The 21,194-nt window shown below is 40.3% G+C and overlaps 1 protein-coding gene across 3 annotated transcripts in view; it reads right to left on the reverse strand.

Annotated features, from left to right (window-relative positions):
- Positions 1-21,194, reverse strand: part of LOC120574710 (vesicle-fusing ATPase) — a 57,493-nt gene that overhangs the window by 29,056 nt on the left and 7,243 nt on the right. For 2 of the 3 annotated variants that reach the window (XM_039825089.1, XM_039825088.1), the window contains exon 2: positions 10,342-10,359. The exons of the other annotated variant lie outside the window; for it this stretch is intronic. In XM_039825089.1, the coding sequence (XP_039681023.1) occupies positions 10,342-10,359 (18 nt within the window). The remainder of the gene's footprint in view (positions 1-10,341; positions 10,360-21,194) is intronic. 3 annotated transcript variants of the gene reach the window in all.

Genomic DNA, 21,194 nt, shown 5'->3' on the forward strand with positions numbered 1-21,194 from the left:
TGTATCTCTATGGCAAACGCGCATGGGGAGGGCTGAGCCCGTTCGGAGCTATGGGAGCCCAGAGGGGAGCGTCGGCGGATGTTGAGGAGATTTTCATTTAAACAAATCGACGTTAACTACACATTCGAGTTAATCGATAAAATCGATTTATTGCCCAGCCCTAAGGGAACCCTGGCCTACAATCCAAATATTCTCTTTACATGTGCACTGAAAAGGCTAGGAGAATCATTAAAGATCAAAACCAACCAGGCAACAGCCTTTTCTCCCTGATGACATTCTGCTTTATGATAAATCATGCACAAGTTAAAGGAGCGGACAGGATTACATTTCAGCTCCTTTTGTGCCTCATACGTTTTTTTGCTTTTAGCCTGATTTCCCATTTGAATTTGTAATTCTTTATTCTTTCAGGAGTCTGCCTTCCAGGTAAGATGGGTTTAAATATAAGGACACACGGACATGTTCAACATGAGTTGAGAAGGCTTTGCAGTCCAACCAGCTCTGAGCACAGAGGAAAGGTACTGAAACCAGCCGCAAGGTTCAGCAGATAGACAAATTCCAATGCACATCTCTGCAGACTGAGCACATGAAGCGGTAACCATGGGAACTGTCATAAGCAATTTGACAGAGACTCTGACGATAAATCTGGCTTTATTGCTGGCTGATACATCACAGGCTTAAACAGCACAGTCCCTCAGAGGCAGCAAAGGTTACTCACCACAAATTGTTTAAAGGTCCCATGGCATGAAAATTTCACTTTATGAGTTTTTTAAACATTAATATGAGTTCCCCCAGCCTGCCTTTGGTGCCCCAGTGACTAGAAATGACGATAGGTGTAAACCGAGCCCTGGGTATCCTGCTCTGCCTTTGAGAAAATGAAAGCTCAGATGGACTTATCTGGAATCTGCTCCTTATGAGGTCATAAGGAGGAAGGTTACCTCCCCTTTCTCTGCTTTGCCCACCCAGACAATTTGGCCCACCCATGAGAGAGAGACATCATGGCTTGCAAACAAGCAAAGTGGCAGTTGGTCAAGGCCACACCCCCACCCTCCACCTTGCCCCCCTCTCACCTCCTCAATAGCATTTAAAGCTACAGACACAGAAATAGCACATACTAAGGAAAGCTCATTGTGGGACTGGCTCTAGTGGCTGTAATTCTGCACCAAGGCTGAATTTCGGGAAAGAGACTTCAGATACAGTATTAGGGGACCACTAAGGTCTATATAAAAGCATCCAAAAAGCAGCATGTCATAGGACCTTTAAATGCATTTATTCCAGCATGGCTTTACAGCAAATCCATCAGACCTGCACTCACTGTGGACACTGATATGTTTCCTCCTCACTGTTTCCTATCTGATCTGTGCATTTAACTTCAACTGTTCCTTAAAAGCTGAAATGATGTGGCAGTTTGCCAACACACACTGGTGAAGCTTCCTCTCTTGAAGAGCAATATAACACCGTGTTACATGCCCGCTTAAAAACAATTTAAAATATGAATTTGAACCAAGCGGCAACTTCTGGGCCTGAAATGAAGGCAATGCATTTAATTCTTTATCTAATTTCCAGCAGGGGGTGACTCCACAGGTTGCATAAAGAAGTCTGTTTCTCACAAAATGATCCTGTCCCGACAACTCTGATAATGGGTGACAGCATTACCAGAAACATACGCTTTTTTAACGCCATAACTCGCTGTTTTCCGGGAGCAACGGTCCCAGTCCTTCTGGAGAAACAGCCAGGTCTACTGCAGTCTCTCGCACCCTCCATAACTCGGGTGATTATCCATGTGGGCCATAATGATATGGCACGTCGGGAATCGGTGAAGACTAGGAAGGATTATAACGAAATTTTTTGCCTTTTAGAGCTCTGTGGCAAATCTGTTTTTATCAGTGGCCCCTTACCAACGGTGTCCCGCGGTTCAGAGCTTTTCAGCCGGCTTCTGAGTCTTAACACCTGGCTACAGTCCACCTGCTATGACCATAATTTTGGATTTATCGACAATTTTGACTTGTTTTGGAACCGCTCCTTCTATTTCAGGAACGATGGTGTCCACCCAAACAAGCTGGGCAGCTCGTTTTTAGCTGCTAACATACAGCACGCTGTACAGTCTGCCGCACGTGAATGACTATTTACACCACACACCCCCTTCGCAGACTCTTCTTCTCCCAGTACCACTTCTTTCTCTCAGGACATTGTCAGCAGTGACATCTCCCCCTACAGCCCGTCAGTGGCAATTACACATGAATCACCACTCTATCGTCCCATACAGACCATTTTAACAATTAGGCCGTCCACCCTGAAGAAACACTCTGGTGGATCACTTCCAAGGTATCTGCGTCCTCTGGCCCGGGCCCCTGCTGTACCTAGCAGTGAGTCAGCGCCTCTCAAGATGGTGCTGATAAATGCTCGATCCATTACAAACAAATCTTTTATTCTAAATGATTTGTTTATTAATTAATTATTTTTTGTCGTGCCCTGACAGTACCTAGGTAAGGACTACTAGCCAGTCAGAAGCAGAGTATGAGGGCGTGCCCTGACAGTAGCTAGGTAAGGACTACTAGCCAGTCAGAAGCAGAGTATGAGGGCGTGCCCTGACAGTACCTAGGAAAGGACTACTAGCCAGTCAGAAGCAGAGTATGAGGGCGTGCCCTGACACTACCTAGGTAAGGACTACTAGCCAGTCAGAAGCAGAGTATGAGTCTTGGCATAAAACTTAGAATACGGACCTCTAATTGAACTTTGTCCACCGGACTGTTGTTTTATCAGTACTCCCAGGACCTCAGGTCGTGGTGGAGGACTCGCGGTGGTATATAGAGGCTGCTTTCAAAGTCGGACAGTACCCAGTAGAGGTTTTTCCTCATTTTTATCTGAATTTAGTGATTTTTTATCATCCATTATTATGTTGGATAACGTTATTATGGTTGGAGATTTTAATATCCATGTTGACGACTTGTCCAGCACTTTAGCTGCTGATTTTCTTAATGTAACTGAGGCTTTTAATTTTATCCAGCATGTTTCTGGTCCCACACACATTGGGTTCATGTTCACCAACTATATTACAAGGACCTCTTAACTGAATACAACAACATGGTCAAGGAGGCGAGAACATCTTATTTTACTAATCTTATTTCATCCAGTAAACAAAACCCTAAAGTCCTTTTTGAAACCATCAACAATATTGTCAATCCTGCTCCCCCTTAAGTGCCATTTTTTTCAAATAAGGACTGCAGCGATTTTCTCAAGTTCTTTGTAAAGTAAATCAGTGATGTCAGAAATGGCATTATCCCTTCGACTACTCCATTTTCGGCTCACTCAATCCGGCCACCAATCATGAACCATTTTGCTCCAATCTCGCTACAAGAACTCACTGATCTGGTTAGCAGTATGAAATCTTCCTCGAGCCCAGGAGATATACCAACTTCATTATTTAAAAATGTTCTTGGGTCTGTGAGCACTTGGGTTCTCGCTATACTCAACAGCTCTCTGCAATCTGGTTATGTCCCTTCATATTTTAAACACGCAAGTGTGCAGCCACTTTTAAAGAAAACCAACTTGGATACATCACTCCTGGAAAATTATAGGCCCATTTCGAAAATGCCTTTTATCTCCAAAATTTTAGAAAAAGTTGTTGCTAAACAGCTCACTGCTGTCCTGAATGCACACAACATTTTAGATAAATTTCAATCTGGTTTCCATCAGAAACACTCAACTGAAACCGCTCTTCTTAGAGTGTCCAACGATTTATTAATGTCCTCTGACAAGGGTCAATGCTCTGTTTTGGTGCTGCTGGATCTTAGTGCCGCTTTCGATACAGTGGATCATAACATCATGCTTGCAAGCATTTGGTTGGTATCTCAGGAAGTGTCCTGGATTGGTTCACCTCCTATCTATCAGACAGAAGTTTTTCGGTGTATCTTGGTCCCCCTTTCCTGTGGGGTGCCGCAGGGTTCTGTGTTAGGTCCGCTTTTATTTGCATTGTACATGCTCCCCCTGGGACATATAATTAGCCAAGTTGGAGATATTTCTTATCACTTATATGCAGATGACATCCAGCTGTATGTCTCTTTTGAGCCAGAAGACACTGACAAAGTGTTGAAATTGCTTAGATGTTTCAATTTGATCAAGGATTGGCTCACAAACAACTTTCTACAGCTCAATGAGCCTTATCAGCCTTATTGTTGCTCCGGACACTATAGCTTCCAAGATTAGTCAGCTGCTGGGCTCCTTGTCCTCAGCTGTTCAGTCCAAACTGAAAAATCTTGGTGTAATATTTGATAATAACATGTACTTGGATCAACATATTAAATCTCTGACCCGCACATGTTTCTTTCAGTTAAGAAACATTGCCGAAATTAGAGGAGCTGTTTCACATTCTGAGCTTGAGATGATTATTCATGCTTTTATTTCATCTCGGCTTGATTACTGCAACTCTATTTTCACCTGTCTCAGCAAATCGTCCCAGGACCGCTTACAACTAGTCCAGAATTCTGCTGCAAGGCTGCTAAGCAGGTCTAGCAGGATGTCGCACATCACTCCGATTTTATACTCATTACATTGGCTTCCGATTAACTTCAGGATCAAATTTAAAGTTTTGGTTCTGACTTATAAAGCTTTGCATGATCAGACTCCGCCGTATATCTCGGACCTGCTCCATTCATACACTAAGAATAGGCCCCTCAGGTCTTCTAACCAGGGATTACTGGTTGTCCCTCGCACCCGTTTAAAGACTAGAGGTGACCGTTCCTTTGAAGTGGTGGCTCCAAACCTGTGGAATGCTCTTACTATTGTCTTACGTTCTGCAGTCTCTGTTGAAGCTTTTAAAAAGCAGCTGAAGACGCACTTGTTTAAATTTGCTTTTGATTACTGTATGTAAAACGTTGTCTTTTAATGATAATTCTTTTTAGTTGTATAACTTACTATGTTTTGTACACATTTTTATCATGTGAAGCACGTTGTGACTCTGTCTGTGAAAGGTGCTATATCAAATAAACTTATTATTATTATTATTATTATAGAAGGGGAAAATAGTCTATAACGATAACGTTAAATGTCCGGGATTGCTCCAGTGCCGCCAGAAAATCCGCTGGATGTCCCTCATTTTCGGCCAGATGTTCATCACCTTCTGCTTTCTTTGTGTTGGCGTTATAAACTCTGTTTGATTTATGAGGACCATGGTTAACTGCTCCTCAGATCTCTGCAGGGTAAATCCAGACAGCCAGCTAGAATATCTGTCAAATCTGAGTTTTCTGTTGCACGGCTAAAACAATGAGCATGTTCCACCAAAACAAGTTCCTTTCCGAGGCTATTTTGCAGAGGCACCATTGCTCTGTCCGGTGCCTAGCGTCGTCCAAGATGATTGTGATCAGTTTAAAGAAATGCCAATAAACCAGAGCACATTTTTCTTCTATCCAGGAATGCTGTGCGGACTAGCCAGACCCTCCTCCGCAGCGCTGTGGAGGAAGGTCTGGCAATGCGAGACTAATGGGAAAATTAAAATAGCACAGACATGCTTTTTGGCAGCTGAATTTGTCAGGCCTCCTCATTAGGAGAGTAGCCACGGGTAGAAAAGAAAAACTGTTTCATGGGCAAAATTCCAGATACAGATCACAGGCAAAATCTAATACCAACCAATCTTTTGCATAATCCCCCCCCTCCACAATTCTGCCAAATCCATTAATAATCTCTAAGAATTCTTTGCCAGAAGTACAAACAGACAAATAATTATCTTACATTTGACAACAACACTGGTAACAAGGTGTTCAGGCTGTTTTCTATTCATTTTAAAGCCACCGGAATGTATTTTGCCATACTGTATGTTATATTACAAAAATTATAAGTGGCAAACTAGATGTGAGATACTGTATGAACCACCTGTTAATACATTCCCATCAATTATCAATCACATGTAAAAGGAGACAAAAATCGAACTGAACTACCCATTGTAAGGTATTACGTTTAGTTTAAGGGAGACAGAAAGAGATACAGGGGGATGGATATATAATACTTTGTACACTAACTGTTGAAACGAGAAGACAGTAGATATAGAGAGGAACTGAGAGGACATTGATAGAGACAAAGTGCTAAAAAAACAAACACTGCAGTGCTGGCATCATGCCCACATCACCTGCTCCCCTGTAGTCCGGCCAGACAGAGGTGAAACAGAGCAAGACCAGCGTGTCAGAGGCCTTAAAGGGGCCTTTAACTTAAATGTCAAGTATTTCACTTTCTTGTTTTTAGTCCAGTTCCTTGTTGTAATATGATTTCATCATTCATCATTCGTCACTGGATATATATCCAGACCAATCATTCATTGTTCCTATATCAAACATACTGTATATCATATCATATATAGCTGGGCTGAAATACAATCCAACTAGGGCTGCACAATATATATATGCACAGTTTTTTTATTGTGAGCGCAATATCAACTGGCGCAATAGCCATATCGCTAGAGGTTGCAAAATATCACAAGACTCACCTAGAGTTTTTGGGGTTTGTGATTTCCTTTCATTTGTTGTATTTTTGCAGAATACTGACAGCATATTCAACAGTGCTATTGCATATTGCATATTTTCCTCATATCATGCAACCCTAAATCCAATACAACACAAAAACCGCCATAAAAAATATATTATACCTCTTGTACAATTTGTTTTGACTGAGTTTTGCAATGTGAATTCCCATAATATAACTACTTATACATAATCATTTGATCAAAAGTTTTCTTTAAAGGTTAAAGATAGCCTTTAAAATGAATATGACAAGTCAAAATACACCTGTACATTCACACTTGGCCTAAATAGCCTACCGTATCATGAGCAAGAACTACAACGTGGCAAAGCTGCAGTGAATGATTTAGATTTTTCATTTCTTTTTTGGCAACTTGGGCGCAGCAGAACAAGCTGTAAACACAACAATGACAAATCATCACCTTTTTGTTGTTGTGGTAAGTGTTGGTTGTCTCCGGACTAGAGGTGCAAATTAACTGTTGAGGTAACCCTAGCACACTTACATTGATGTTGTTAATGTCAGCGTGGATTCGTAAATAAAAATATATTTGCCTATTTAAATACATTCAGCAGATATAATAATATAATTCTGATTATTGTAAGTCAAATGTTCACTCTCCTTTAAGCTGTTTTACTCTCCCCCAACTCCTAAGGGAAATATATAGCTCTTTAGCTGCTTAGTGCTTCACTATGTCCCCCAGCTAGTTGCTATTGATTGTTTGTTGCTTCTTGGTGCTGGCAGATAGTGTAAAGTGGGTTTATCTGAGCTTTTTCGATGAAAACAGCTGCCCGATGTAGCTAGAAACACGGTTGATGAGAGTGGTGAGAGTGAACCATAACAGTTAAGTTGCGGGCAATAAAACCAAAACAAGGAGCTGAAAGACACAACTTCTCTGCGGATTTGTAACTACGAGCAACCCATGTTACACAAAACACAGCAAATTGATTCATCGTTAATATAAAAAGTATTGCTTATTGCAGCTTTGAAGTTTCATATTTGACTGCGTTAGCAGCCATTTATGCAAAAGTCCTCAGGAACTCTTACAGGAACACTTGCCAGAATAAGGCAGTTCAGTGTTTTGAATCACTATGATATAACTGGTTAAACTGGCAGTTGTACGTACGAGTCAAAGATGTGCATGTACTTTTTCCATCATACAGGACAGCAATGCTTAATTATTAGGACCTATTAGTTCCTTGCAAATATTAGGACAAAAATATGAAATTCATACATTTCTTTAATTGTTTATCACAAAAGCTCAAGTTCAAATATTACATTAACATTAATTTGCAAATATATATTATTAATAATAATAATAATGATAAACATATCATAAACTGGGGAATGAAAAACAATTCTGTGGAATACGATTAAATGATTAAATAAATAAATGTATTATTATTATTATTATTTTATTATTATTGTTATTATTTAATCATAAATATGATTTAAAAAGCATGTCGGAATAGAGGTGGAAAATATTGCTTTCAGCAGGTACAGCAAAGTGGCAAGTGAAAAAACAAAATCAATATGGAAGAAAAAAATACCGCAGTAAGAGCAAAATTAAAATGGAATACTTGGAATATAAATACAGGAATGCCATGGTTATCTGCAAACTGCATCCCATGTAGGTTACCCAACAGCAGAAAGCATCTGGGTAACCTAGAAAACACACAGCAAGTGTCAACACATAACAGTGTTTATTTAAAACTCAAAGCAATGACATTTAATGTCTCTTAGGCATTCATGATCTAATTAGAATCATACACTGTTTGTTGAGATATATCTTTTTTTGACAGAAAGTCCTTAAAAGGTTTCCCTTCAAATGTAAAAGAGTATTGTTTTTTCTTTCAACTCCATTACATCAACAATGCAACCATATTTAAGCATCACTAGATTACTTTGATGGAAAACGTGAGTTCTGGAGTTATAAGGAGTGTCTTTTTTATGATTTCTAAGCAATCTTTGGACGTTAATTTGTGATGGGCATCAGAGATAATGATATCCTCTAAAGGTTGTAAGTAAAATGTAATCTATAAATATGTGTATCATGTCTGTGTGTTCAGATTTGACTGAGTTATGATTCAGAGAAGGAGTGTACATTTTTAAAGAGGGTTTCAAAATAGGCTCTCCTAATTGCCTCCATGAACTCCCAGCAAGCATCTGTTGTGTGCCGGTTCCAAATAGTCCTTGTCCGACGCCAAAAATTGCAACTTGGTTATGAGGTGGATGGCTAAATGGTTACATTTCTACGTCCAATGATGGTCCAGGCAGAGCCTCTTCTCACATTATTTCTATGAAAAAAGCAAAGGCATGTGTCTTTGTTTGTACCACATTAGATTGACAATTTATTTGGTTGTGATCAAACGGGCACACTGTGATGTTCAACACATGTCCAAACCCAGAAAATACTGAGATATTGAATAGCCATTTTTTAAAATTTTGAATCAAGATGCCCCATTATGGTTAAAAAATTGCTCCAAAAGGAAAGTTGGGCCATTGTCTTGCCAGGACGTTACCTGGCTGACAGCTGAACGTCCTTTTCTGGACGTTCTAGCAATAGTCTAAATATGTCATTCTCACCACTATTCAGCTATTTTGAGAAGAAAACTTTATTATTGTTTTTTTACAACTTTTTTTTGGCTAAAGTTTATAAAGACATCATTTGTTGTTTTTTTCGATGCCGATGCTAAAACTATACTTTTGAAAGGGTGCTGGTGCCTAAATGGTGCATGAACTGATACCAAAAAAAACAAAAGAAGGTCAGCGACATTAAAGAACAGCTTGTTTATTGCTAAGGCCATATGGTGAAATATAAAAAACTTTTTTATAATGTGATAACTTATTTCACCAGTCAATGACTGTTAAACAACTAAAGAACCACTAGATGGCAAAGGGGTACTTTACAACAACAGTTTGAGGTTCTTGAGGTGCAGCTGAATGCACTATGAGTTTACGAGGTGCAATTGAATACACCATTAAGTGCCATCCCCAAGTGTTGTATCTCCTACATCTCTGACTATGGCAGTGGCCATGGTGTCTCGAAAAGTGTAGCTAGGCTACACTGTCTGTAGCTGCAGACTGTTGTACGTCCAGGTGTTGATGTCCTTTCAAGTAAAATACAGCCACACTTTAGACCGTTTAGCTTTAAGCATTTTAACCGTGTTTAAGTCAGATAATAGCTAACGGAAGGCTAACGTTAGCTGGTAAGTTATATGTAATGTTAACTAGCATCATGTGCAGTGATGCTTGTGTTGCCTGTAACGTCCATTCTTTTAAGCAAACAGGCAGTAATGGTAAGGGTTACTTACTTCTTGTCAACCGCTTTGTTCATTCCATGGCATTATTGCCAATTCTCCTAAATATAGACCTTCATTTCAAATGTAATATGAAAATGTATGTATCTAAGATGTTAGTAAAACACGGCTAATGTGCTATAATACCAAACTACCTAACTGGGTATTCCTCAGACATATGGCACCTGAATCAAAATGGCGAGCTCCTAATGGAGCAAATCCATTTAGTTCTGGGCATCAGAGACTAAGCGTTCTGTGTGAGTTGCGGTGCAACGGGGGAGTTGATTAATGGATGCTAATGAGTTAGCTATTCCATTCAGTCAGCACATGACACCAGCTCAACATTGCAACTCACTGTGTTGCTAGGGTTGTTGCTATGTGTATGGTTGCCTGCAGCGGGGTGGGCCTGAAAGCAGTGACGTACGTCCTACAACCATCTCCAGAAATTGAGCCAAAAACAGTTAGCACGCAAATATAATCCACATGACGAGGAAGATGGCAGCTCGTTTAAAAAATTTAATAGGTTTGTATCCATACATACCTTGAAAAATATTACGACCTTGTAGGCGCCAGCGTAGGCAAGCAGAGAGGAAGGACAGAAGACAGTATTTGAGACAGAGGGGGACTTAGAGCAGCAAGCTGGGGCTACGGTGCAACGCTGGGGTGGCTAAAGACGGGTGCATTCAATGTTTTATTCACATGTATGGATTCACTCATGCAAGCCACACTTACATAATGAGATCACCTGAGATGGTGTCAAGTACATGCAGACCAGATTTGGGGTTTGTTTGGTTTGAATTCAAAACCACTTTTCAACCAAAACATTTCTTATTTTTTTCTTTCTTTTCCAATTGCCAAATTTACACATTGTTCAGTTACAAATTACACCCCAGATCTGGTAGTGGTTGGATGATGTAAGCCATATGCAGAGTGCCATGCCAAGCGTACAGTATTATGTTTATCATAAGGCTGTATCTCTTCCCCACATTAGAGACAAAGTGCCAACTGTCTTATTGTGGTAAGAGACATGGATACAAGAGCAAGGAATCAGCAGATTTTGCTCTTAGATGGATGAATGTTAATTGTTAATGGATGAGAGGGGGAATGTAGTCACTGTGAGCATACTGGGAATGGGAACCTTTTTCTGCTATACAGTATGCCCTAATAGTAATTTGCTTTGACATTTCATTAATTTAATGAATCAGTCAATCATGGATGAACATTTAAAAATCTATAATTTGGGATTGGATTTCCTCATGGTATGGGGAGGGCAGTGATTCACACCAGTTCTAGTCCTTATAACTTATTACTTAGTGTTTTGTCTACCATTGTATTGTATGACCTGTTAGGACTGGATCAGTTAGCATTAGCCGGCATGCTCAAACAGACAATACATCAAAGGTAGTAGAACAGTTTCAGAAGAAAATACAGTTAAACATGTTTTTAACAGGTAATCATGTTAACATCAGTCGCCCTGCATGAACTTCCTGCTCCAGTTTCTGAGCAGAGTTGTATCTACCCTTGCCTCAAGGAAGCTCTGAGCTACCTCTGACAGCTCTTTAAACTCATGAGGTGCAGCGCCTTCAAGGAAAGCATCCTTATAGGAGCAGAAAAGAACGGAAACCACATTTCAGTTAGGGCTGTGCGATATGGCCTAAAAATAAAATCCCCGATAAAAAAAAAAAAAATCCGATTTAAGATTTAAATCGATTTTTTTCTCCCTCTACTTAAAATCAATCTGCAGATGACAAAGAAATTGTTCAAAACAAGTTTTATTTTGTTTTGACTCATTCACACACACGGGGCACGTATACCATTATGTTTATTCGTGCCAATTTTGTGGAAATATAAATTGGTTTGAGTGTTTTCCCTACCAGTAATTATTATTATTTTTTTTTTTTTTTTGGGGGGGGGGGGGAGCTATATATTCAACAACAACAAAATGGATGCGTGAGATAAAGCTGTTTTCACACATAGGCCTACAGGTAATTCACTTCTCGTTCCTCGCTAAAACTTCAAATCATTTTAACGTTATTGCGCAACATTGCCCCTATTTTCACCTGTTGCTGAGTAACGTACGTTAACATCCCATGGTCTCTTGAATGTAGCATACCTGTAGCAAGCTCCTTCGTAGCGATAAAAACAAACGTCGAAGCGGAGCTCCGTGCTACAGAGCGGCGATTGCAAGTTGTTTAAGCCGCTACAGACCTCCGTCACAGCTTGGTTGTATCAGCAGCATTTAGTAGATGTGTTGAGCCGAGAGAACTAACGCTACGGAAGCTCCGGGGAGCCAAAAATGCGCCATTACACAAAAACTCGATTTACTTATTTTTTAAATCGCCCGCAACAAAAAATTCGAATTAATTCATTTAATCGATTTTTCGCCCAGGCCTAATTTCAGTATTATTTTAGTATATAGTAACTCTTTGCATCCTTGCATTGTTAATACATAGTAGTAATTGGCTTGAAATTATATCACACAGCTTATATATTTCATAAAATAGTTCATAAAAGCATAGTATGACTCATACTCTATGTTAAAGAAATAGTTTGACATTTTGGGAAAAACACGTATTTGCTTTCTACAAGAGAGTTGAGATAGTTGTCTCATGTCTATAGTAAACATGTAGCTAGAGCGTGTAACTGGGCAGCTTACTTTAGCATAAAGACAGAAACAGGTAGCCTGGCTCTGTCCAAAGGTTAAAAGTAAATCTGCCTGCCAGCACCTCAAGCTCACTAAGAATCTCTGGACCAGTAGCTTCCCTGAGTCTCCACTGGTTGCCTGGCAACTGGCTCTTGCCAAGCACAAGAAATAGTCTGGTACCCTTGGAGGGAGCCAGACTATCCATTTCCCATAGGCCCACAGGAAGTGTGCTGGGCTTTAAAGCAAATTAAAAAAATAAAAAAAGCAGCCAAAGTGAAATTGTAACTCCCCGCTCGTAACCCAATGCCCTCTGGCCCAAAAATAATTTCTCACATAAACTTACATGGAGAAAGAGATGTCTGTAAATCAGTCATACATTTTTTACAAAGTGTTACAACCCCCACAAAATGACTCGCTTCACTATCAGAATTTGATCCATTCGGTCCCATAACAACAATTGGAAAGTCTTAGAAAGAGCTGCACCATTAATTCAGTTTACTAGCTATTACTTTATTATCCCGAAGGAAATTTGATCAGGCATCAAATCACATCAAGTACCGCAACAGAAAAACTCACACAAATGAAAACAAGTTACAACTGCCACACTGAACCAGAAGCCAAAAAAACAAGTTAAAACATTAGAAACAGCACAGCAAATTCATTTTCAGATTAGCAAAGTGCTAAACCTAAATAGCCGGCTCGGCTAACATGTAGCACTGAATCGCAAAGGGGAGTGTGGAGGAAACTGAAGATTTGCAGTGGTTTGCAGAAAGACTCAGACTTCATTCCACATGTAACCAAAATGGTGTATGTTCATATAACATGTAAAAACTCCTTTATTATTTTGGATTGGCAACCACGTAAACACCTCGTAATGCATAGTGTAAGCTACATTTAAAAACATCACAACATCCCCACACTACATGCTCACAAAAATAACAATGTCGCCAAGACGTAGCACACGGATGTCGATATGCGGTTTTGGATCAATGACAATATTTAATTTAAATATCTTTATAAAATAGACCAGCCGTGAACTGCATAATGATCAACATAAAATGTAAACTAGAAAAATATGCCGCCACTTGTGCCGCCTGGCCGCCAAGTGTTTCAACTAGGGCTGCAGCTATCGATTATTTTAGTAATCGAATATTCTACCGATTATTGCATCGATTAATCAAGTAATCGGATAAGAAATACTTAGTAAGAAATACTAAGTAAACAGCAATAGTAAATATTTATTATTGCTGTGTAAAAAAAAGGAAACCTGTCTCTTGTATATATACAAAAGACTGGTTTCCTTTTTTAGAAAAAGCAAAAAATGTTATTGCCAAATTCCAAGTACATTTTTGGTGGCCCAAATGTTAATATTTTTCGCCCCCTTCCTCTTCTTGCCTCTGGCTCTTTGCACTGGATATGCAAAAGAGCTGTTCACTGACCAGAGGGTAAATGTGATGGTACAAAGCTTACAGCAGGGCTATTCAACTACACTGTTCTGGGGGACACATTTTCAGAAGCCTAATACACAGAGAGGAGAAAGAATAAAGAATGCAGAAATCACCGGCATGATGACGTCATTCACATGCATATTAAGTAGCCATGCTGGGGGGAGGAGCCGGTTTGTCTCCGGCAGCAGCTAAGTTTCCAAAGATTAGTAGCAAACTAATAAACAGTTAGACTACAAACTGACAGCTTTCGTTTTAGCTTGTTGGTAAAACATCGCTATTAGCAGAGTAGCATGCTGTAGGCTAGTTGTGTAAAACATCGCTATTAGCAGAGTAGCATAGTTGTGTAAAACATTGCTATTAGCAGAGTAGCATGCTGTAGGCTAGTTGTGTAAAACATGGCTATTAGCAGAGTAGCATGCTGTAGCCTAGTTGTGTAAAACATGGCTATTAGCAGAATAGCATGCTGTAGGCTAGTTGTGTAAAACATGGCTATTAGCAGAGTAGCATGCTGTAGGCTAGTTGTGTAAAACATGGCTATTAGCAGAATAGCATGCTGTAGGCTAGTTGTGTAAAACATGGCTATTAGCAGAGTAGCATGCTGTAGCCTAGTTGTGTAAAACATGGCTATTAGCAGAATAGCATGCTGTAGGCTAGTTGTGTAAAACATGGCTATTAGCAGAATAGCATGCTGTAGGCTAGTTGTGTAAAACATGGCTATTAGCAGAGTAGCATGCTGTAGGCTAGTTGTGTAAAACATGGCTATTAGCAGAGTAGCATGCTGTAGGCTAGTTGTGTAAAACAGCGCGGTAGACGAGAGAAGCAGACGTTAGCTACCTTGTGTCGGGTTCGCTCCGTGCAATGGATGAGTACACTGGATGTTTGTTACAGAGGTGATGTAGCAGCATGTTTGCAGCTTAAAATGATCCCAAACTGTCTGTCGTTTTCTCTCGCCTGTCTCTTCTCTTAGACCCTCGCTATTTTCGCCTTCCTTCATTTGTAATCTGGGCCGTCGTCAAACTGTGCGCTAGTAATAATCCTCCGTGCGGAAACACAGTGAGCCGTACAACCTTAATTACATTGATTTAACGAAGGATTTTTTGTAATCGAATTATTCGAGTTATTCGAGGAGTCGTTTCAGCCCTAGTTTCAACACATGCGTGATACAAATAGTGTAGGGAAACCGTCACGTTTTCTACTACGTATTTATGCGTATGCCTACTACCGTTTTCCTTACTTCCTTCCATCTTCCCTCCTTTCTTCCAGTATTAAAATATTTACAATAGGCTCTTTCCACTTCAGAAAGTGTGCTCTGACTGCGGCTTGGCAGTAGAGATAATAAAATGCTTCAACAGGTTCTTTGTTTGATCTCGTTAGAGAAAACACAGCTTCGGCCACTGTCTCTGTTTTGTCTGGAATGCATTAGAACATCTGTTGTCCAAGGAGTTACTTTGAGTTGCTGCTGACTCAGCTGTTTCTTTTATTTATTTCAAAGCTGCTCTTTTGTAGCAACTGCTCTATATTTACTTAGTAATGTGCACTTTAGAGAAGCTACTTTTTTTCTACAATCTTGTTAATGTCTCCAATTTCCTTTCTGTGAAATTATTTTGGTCGCCCCTATCCTATCAGTGATTGCGTCCATTTCAGCAAACATCATTATCACCAGCAAAAATAAATGTTAAACCGATTGTTTAAGCTTTACAGCCTGTCTCAACGTTCTCATCAACGCTATTTCAAAAACACAGTGGAGTATTAAGCAGCTAAAGAGACAGGTATTATAAAGGGTGCACTAAGGTTATGGTTAGGGGATTGGTCAGGGGATAGGACCTGTACATGTACGCATGGACGCCTGGCCAATAGTAGTCTGTGAATGCTATTGAAGGGCGAGTCTTGGCGTGGCCATAGTGGGAAAAAAAATGTCACGCCTCGCCGTCGTCCATTAATACCTGACAATGGACACCTCGTCGGGCATTAACCCGCTTATACCATGGTCACTTGCCAAATAACATATTTTTAAAACATTAGTTTATATTTTAATTAGTTTTACAATCGAAATCTAAAGTTTTTACAAACAATAACTCTGTTTCACTGGTTACACCTGACGGTTTTGACTAATACCTTGAACAATCATGCAATGCAAACGTTGTTCACTCCTCCAGGAAATAGGAAGGACCTTAGATATGACTTGCCGCCCTTAGCAACGGCAGATATTAGTTAGTCCGCTCAGCTCGTAGAACCCTTCAGCTCGGCTCCGAGCCAGAGAGCTAACGCTATGCTAGCAAGATGCAAAGTCAATAACATTGTGTACGGTTGGCAATCAGTAAAAATAATCCGACAGTATGTTGGACAACAAGACAAGCTAGCTATCCAGCCATGTCATTGCTCCTAAAACAATATAACGACTTTTACGAACAATTTCATCCGTGAAGTTTAACGTTACCGTCGGCCGCAGCCTGAAGTAGTGACCTGAACGGCAAACGGGATGTGACATAACGTTATTCGCTGTGAAACAAAATCAGTTTAGAGGGGCAGTATAACTTACTTTTTGCAGCTTGTGTGTTAGCACTACGTTGTGTTGCTCAGAGGACGAGTAGGAAATAACAGAATACATTTCCATTTTGTTTAATGTAGCTAGCTTACTCATTTTAGAACAGTTTCACCGAAACTCCTTTAGTAGCTAGATGTCCTACATCACTTTTTTTTATGGACACCCTGCAGCCAATCAGAATCGAGTATTCACCCAGACCATGGTATAATATAGGGATAAATGGGCACACATAGACTTATATTTCAATATATATCACTTACGCTAAAGCCTCTCAGCCTCTAGTTTGGCTTTGTGATCTTGCAAAAGAATTTCAGAAAAATCAATAAAAAAAAAAATAGTTGCATTAACTTCACTGCAATTCAATTTCAAACCATTGTAGTTTGACTTTTCCATCCAAGGGAATGAAATAACAGCCAAGCCCAGCTATTAATTGTATCAGTGCTGTGTGCTTTCTCAACTTTGAGTTATGCATGGCATTAATGCAATAAACTATACATCAAGCACAAACAGGGCTTCAAAAGCCTACAACTGTTGATATGATATTCACCAGTGCATGTCTGATACAGCTCATAAAAAGCCAAATGTCAATACATTAAACAACCAAAATCAACTTTGAAGCCCTTGACTAGTTCCTGCTTGGCACAGACACGCGTTCAATATCTGCACATTGTGGATTTGCTACGCTGCCTATAAGAGCCAGCCAGCTCACTTTCCCATTTAAATAAATCACACTAAGTAATTTCTTGGCAGTCTTCCGTTGAAGACAGTATTAAATCAAGAAGGTTTCAGGACACACAGTGCTGTGATGGTGCTTCCCTGACAGATTCAATTTGTTATAACTAAGTGTGTTATTTATTGGCTCTTCATCATCAAGTTCATTTGATTTAAAAATAATCAAATATTTTTATGCCATTATATGCATTGCAAAGCATAAAAAGGACACATGACACGACAGCAAAATTGCTATGTAGTAAAGTGGGCATTGTTATTTTTATTTTTTTATGATTATTTTTTGGCCTTTATTGGATAGGACAGCCAAAACCGGAGAGTGGGAGAGAGAAGGGAAATGACCTGCAGCAAAAAGCCACGGGTTGGAATTGAACCCACAGCCTCTGCGGTAAGCACTAATCCTTTGTACATGGGGCGCACACTCAACCAGGTGAGCTACCAGGGCACCGCAAGGTAATGCTATTTATATTACATGGACCATTATGCAGCCATATTTCAGTCAGAAGAGACATCATTTAAGAGTGAAATAAATGTATAAACGGTGAGATTAGAAATGTGAGGAGTGTTTGGTGATTAGACCCCATCTAGACACTGGTGGTGGTGAAGGAATAAAGGCAAATGCCTGAGGATCTAGATGGATGTGATGTGGAGCAGGACTTCTGTTGATGGAAGGAACCCTGGCCACTGGATGTGATGAGAACTGGAGGTGAACGGGCTGGAGGAGGGTTGCATCCATTTCACACTAAAATGGCAACTGGCAGCAGCAGAGAGGAGAACGTTTTAAAGGTTTGACAGCAATGATATGATTGGCTCACAGTAATTGTGGCAAAATCTAGTTGGTTTAACTAAAAGAGTGAATGCCCATAGTCAGCTGGTGAGGTCGTTAGAGATGAGTGAGAAGCATAAAAGTCAACGAAACTTCGGAGCATGGTCTTTTCTTTTCGGGATAACAAGCTGTCCAATGGGAAGCTTTTAGGACTATAGGGGTTTCGGAATAATGGGCTGTCCTGGAAACAGGAGGAAAGTTATAGACTGGTTCTGTCCGAAGATCTACATGTTACTCATTAATATGTTATATCTCATTTGATTATCTCATTTGTTAAATTTGTACAAACATAAAGTTGCAGTTTTTTTTTGTAATTATGGATTACAAGTTTAGCTTCACGTTTAAGTACAAATTAAACAAAGGAGATATCATGTGTTAGTTAATTAGTAAGCTGCATCCCCTCAGCCTAGCTGTGCAACATCCGACTGACAGAGCAAACACACCAACAGCCACTCTGAAGGTTGCTTCTGTCTGCAGTGAATGCACGCACAGGCTCACACAGACACTGCCGGAAACACAGTGTGTAGTTGAGCGTGCATCCGTGGATTTGCTGGTGTGTTGTGTTGGCTGCCCCGCAGCACATTCACTCTCTAAATATAGCTGAAGCTCAGAGCTCGAAGGAAGGCCCAGTGTCGAGACAGCCGGGGATTAATCATTACTCTACCTCTCACACACACACACACACACACACACACACACACACACACACATACACACACATACAAACATTCCTATACACCAAACCGCATACTAAACATGCAGGTACAAGTTATGCACAACAAACAGAATGTATGTACAGAATGTATGTGGTTTTCATTAAGGTGGATCAAGCCCATACATATTCTCACACACACACACACACACACACACACACACACACACACACACACACACACTCACAAAAAGAGCCTGCTACTGTTTGCAACGCATTCTCATTCTCGGTTCTCATGTTATCCTACGACAATGTATGCACACCCATTCGTATATCTTATGAAATTATGGACGCTTGGTAGCTCAGAGGTTCCGGTTGCTGCTCGTCGATGCGACCGGAGTTTAACGTAAACACAAAGAAAGCGTAAGGTGAGGGACATCCGGTGGAACTTCCATCGGCGCCGGAATGTTTTTGGTGTTTTAATCCCCCAATGTCGTCTTCCAGGCAGCGCTGCATGGAAGGCACTAGGGTTAGGGTTATGTGCCTTGAAGTTGACGGTGGGGGACTTAAAACACCATCGACAGCGCCGGACTGTGACCCACCCATCCACCCCGACCTCCTCCCTACGCGGTCCACAGCGTTCTTAGACAGCGGCAGTCAATGTGGTGCATACAGCATAAATTACATGGAATACATACGAATTACATGCTTTACTTTTCGTAGCTATATGCACGACTGGTTCATGAGAACAGCCTGTACTGTTACATATTTTTTTGTGTTCATTTAGCAAGCTGGTACATTTGAGATATTTTTTTTAGCAGTGCTGTATGTTTATGATCTATACACCTATTTGTCTACATGTTTTGCTGTGTGAAAGGCAAAAAAGGAAAAGAGAAAAAAAGAGGGTTAGGGTTAGCACTACAAAGGGAGAGTACGACTGATTGAGATTGAGGTGCAGAGAAAATGTCGGTGCTGCTGTAGGTAAAACAGGTTGCAGGGCCAGGATGGTGTGAGTCGATTGATTGGGATTGTAAAAAAAAAAAAAAAAAGTGGAAAGCTTTTCTTTATAGAGAGGAATGACTTTGTCAGTGCAGAATGGCACAGAGGCAGTTAACAGCCTCCCACCTCAACGATGTAGTCCACTTCCTCCGAAATTGGGTGTGGGAAGAAAAACACACACAGGAGAGAAACAAATAACCATCTCTTGATGTAGAGCAAAAGATGACTGAACTACAGGGAGATTACGAGAGAAACCAACTGCTCACTTCATTAAAGAGAGGAGCAACGAGAGAGACACACGACGGAAGAGCTGCCATATTTTGCAGCCCCCTCACTTGGTCTATCACACAAGTAGGCGTCTTTCTTTCTTTTCTTTTTCTCCTTCTCTGACTGAAGGGTCAAAAGCATCCAGGCTCTGTGTGTTGATTTTGAAACTATCTGATCGATCAGGTTTGTCCTTGAAGCCCAACCGGCACCTACGCAGCACTGTTGGAAAACTAAATTAATGTTGACAGCCATGAATGGAATTTCAATTTAAATTCTAGAAACCATCTGTCAGTAGGGATGTAACGATGCACTCAACTCACGAGCATTTTGAGTTCACGATACGGTTTTCTCAGGATTTTTTTTTAACAGAGTGAGCTGCAGACAAATGAGTGAAAAATATTCCTTTATTCATATAAACTGTGTAAAACAAGAGATGTGTCCTCTTATGAAAAGTGCCACTGAAATTGGATTTCATTTGATATAAAAAGAAATCAAATAAATGAATAATTAGATTTGTAAAACAAAACCCACACCAAAATCACAAAAAAAAATAGAAAACAATCTCTTCAAATAAATAAACTAAGAATGTGACGTCTGAATTCAAACAAGTGAAATCAAAAATAGATTACGCCCAAGGCCGTTTAAAAATTGCATTGCTATTGATTTTTAACTGGTTCACACAATGCATCTGTCAGAGTGGAGAAACTGAAACAACTGGTATGATTCATCATCTAAAAGCAAAATCAGTTCATTGTAAACACTGTTTTTGATCCGAAGCACAATGACAAGCAAGAAGCTGAGTGTACACTGTATCTCTGCATCTTCCCACACTGGTGGACAGTCAGTGACAAGCTGGAAACAGAGCAGCCTGAGATCAGCATCATTGGCATCAGTGACTACGTTTACATGCACATAATATTCCGGTTTTTGCCCTCATTCCGAAAAAGACGAGATTCCGACTAAGCCGTTTACATGGCTAATGAAAGTGAGTGGTGGACTTGTTGGACCGTGTGAACACAGCGTCCCTCTTTCATTCCTTCAACCAGCTTCTTGAAAAGGTCGGCGTAGCGATGTGTGCGCATATCCAAAAACCTGTTGATATCCAAGTCTTTGATAATGTTTAAAAGTAGCTGTGTTTCTCCTTCTTATCGAGTCTGCAGCCTTGCAGTTGGCTGGTTGATAAGCTGTAAACAGGCAAGAGGCCATAAACTGCAGTAAAACCCCTGATTGAGATGCATATTCCGAATGCGCTGTATACGTGTCCAAAGAATGCCTCTAAAACCC

The sequence above is a fragment of the Perca fluviatilis genome, chromosome 15 (genome assembly GCF_010015445.1).
Source record: "Perca fluviatilis chromosome 15, GENO_Pfluv_1.0, whole genome shotgun sequence".
In the NCBI taxonomy this organism is placed as follows: Eukaryota; Metazoa; Chordata; class Actinopteri; order Perciformes; family Percidae; genus Perca; species Perca fluviatilis.